Source organism: Sinocyclocheilus rhinocerous, unplaced genomic scaffold, assembly GCF_001515625.1.
Source record: "Sinocyclocheilus rhinocerous isolate Xijiao unplaced genomic scaffold, SAMN03320098_v1.1 scaffold6749, whole genome shotgun sequence".
Lineage (NCBI taxonomy): Eukaryota > Metazoa > Chordata > Actinopteri > Cypriniformes > Cyprinidae > Sinocyclocheilus > Sinocyclocheilus rhinocerous.
Genome location: NW_015655617.1, coordinates 4,981 through 7,260, shown reverse-complemented (window position 1 = coordinate 7,260; position 2,280 = coordinate 4,981). Strand labels below are relative to the sequence as shown.

The following is a 2,280-nucleotide window of genomic DNA, read 5'->3' as shown; positions in this document are numbered from 1 at the left end:
GCCTGCAAGCACTGCCCCCGGAGGAGGCAGCCCCAGCTCTAGCTTTGTTCTGTCCCGTCCGAGCCTTGAGATGCTACGTAGACCGGACACAAAGCTTTAGGACCTCAGACCATCTCCCCTCGGCAGCCAGACGTGGCGGAATGTCCGGCGCCAGGCCAGTCCACAGTATAGCCTCAGAGCCTGTGTTTCTCCGGCGACTTCTGCCATTTCCATGAGGGTTACAATCACCTCTAATCTTCCATATGCACCTAAACGGATGTCATATGTGTAAGTGCTTCCGAAACCTCCTTCGGGAAGGATGGGGCTTCCGCAACGTTCCTGTTCCAAGTGGAACGGGTACGTTTTCCCAGTATTATCCAATCTCACTGAGTGGGTAGTGCTATGGCAACAGTGACTGGTCTTCTTGTTGGGAGCCCCGGCCTACAACACAAAGGGGCACAGGCGGCTCGCACAGGACACTGGAAGGGGCAGCGTCCATGGCGCTTTGGTAGGAATCCCAATTCGTCGGTCACCGACGTGACTCGGAGTGACCGACTGAAAGGGAACATTTTTAAGACGTTTTAAAAAAAACAAACAAACAAACAAACATTTTGCCCAAATTATAGTTGTCAACAGCTGAGGTGTTTCTACTATCAGTGTGTTGAAGTGTTGTTTCTCTCTCTGCTGGAGTTTGTGTTCACTCGAGTGGAATAGAGGTTTTTGTATGAGCATTTCATCAGATTGTATCACTGTGGTGGACTTTCGGTGGAGGAACTAAACTGGTGCTTGGTAAGTCTGTTTTAACTCTGTTGTATACAAATATTGATATTTATAGATTTAAGAAAATGTTTAAATAGCTATAAATGTATAATAAAAGTTTAATTGAAATTGATGTTATTGTCAAAATAAGACCTTCAAAAAACTGAATTATTCATTCTGAACAAACAATTATCTGCATATATTTCCATAATGTGGCTCACTTTGAGTTTTATGAGTTTATCACGGGTTTATTTTTTCCTTCATTCATTATATGTTGTTTATATCATGTTATATGAGTTAATATATAGTTCATCTTTTATTTTACATATCATAAATTGAAAAAAAGGAAAGATTTTCAATCTCTTTTGCTCACGTTGTGCTTATAATTTGGTGTTTTATAACACCAGAAGAAGAAAAAAGCTAAATATATGTATATTTAGAAATAATGATTCAGTTGTTTTTGAATTATGATATATATTATATATAATTATTTATACTTTTCATGTGGTCTGAGCTGTAGTCACAAAATAGCAGATTGCTATTTTGTGTTATTTGCTGTTTTATTATTATTATTATTATTATTATTATTATTATTATTAAAAAATAAGAAAAAAGCTCAATATTTCACATATTTAACATTTAGGAACTTTATGTTTGGATATAAAAACTACTTGAATTAAAGCAGTAAATGTATTGGTATGTTTACTTTCACTGATGACTGGCTTCACTGAAACGCATATACTGATTGTGTTAAATTTGTATATTGTGTATATATCGGCTGTAGTGATGTTGAATAAGATGAACGTCTGCTGCTGAAAGTCCTGTTGAAATGCTGTGAATGCTGCAGGGCAGAAGAGTGCTGGAGCTGCAGTGTGTTTTCTCTGTGTTTGTGAATGTGTTGTGTTTGTCTCCTGCAGCTGGTCCCACAGTGAAGCCCTCAGTGTCTCTGCTGCCGCCCTCTTCTCTGCAGATCTCTGGAGACTCAGCCGCACTGCTCTGCCTGCTCAGCTCTTACTCTCCACAGGGGGCGCTGGTGAGCTGGACACTGGACGGCTCAGAGGTCACCGAGGGGGTTGTGACCAGCGCAGAGAGCGAGCAGGACGGCCGCTACAGCCGCAGTAGCGTCCTGACCCTCAGCAAAGCACGCTGGGAAGAGGGAGAGCTGTACGTCTGCAGAGTAACACATGATGGAGCTCCTCATGAGGCCTCGTTCCACAAGAGTCTCTGTTAGTCGCTCGCAGTGCTGATGTTTTAAACATAAAATGCTAGAGTACATTAAAAAGTACAGCAGCATATATAATATCCTGACCAAAATTACATAATAAATGAAAGATCAGTGAAATGCTACGGCAGAGCTCTTGTTATCCATTTGTAGAACATTTCAGTTATGCCATACTATGAATATTACATTATTGAATATAAGCATCAAAATGCAATTTTCTGAAGAAAAAAAAACTTAAGCCTGCAAATGGCTGAACAATTCAGACACTGTAGTATTTAAATACTGCTTTATCACAGGACCTGTGAAGGGGAAAATAATTT

At 40.3% G+C, this 2,280-nt stretch overlaps 1 gene segment (V, D, J or C); it reads left to right on the top strand.

Annotated features, from left to right (window-relative positions):
* Positions 1–708: 708 nt before the first annotated feature.
* LOC107718845 (Ig lambda-3 chain C region-like) lies at positions 709–1,984 on the top strand (the record flags this gene model as incomplete). The annotated part of the segment is given in 2 exon segments: positions 709–768; positions 1,656–1,984. Coding segments are annotated over 2 exon segments (374 nt in total), but the record flags the coding sequence as incomplete, so codon positions are not given.
* Positions 1,985–2,280: the final 296 nt, after the last annotated feature.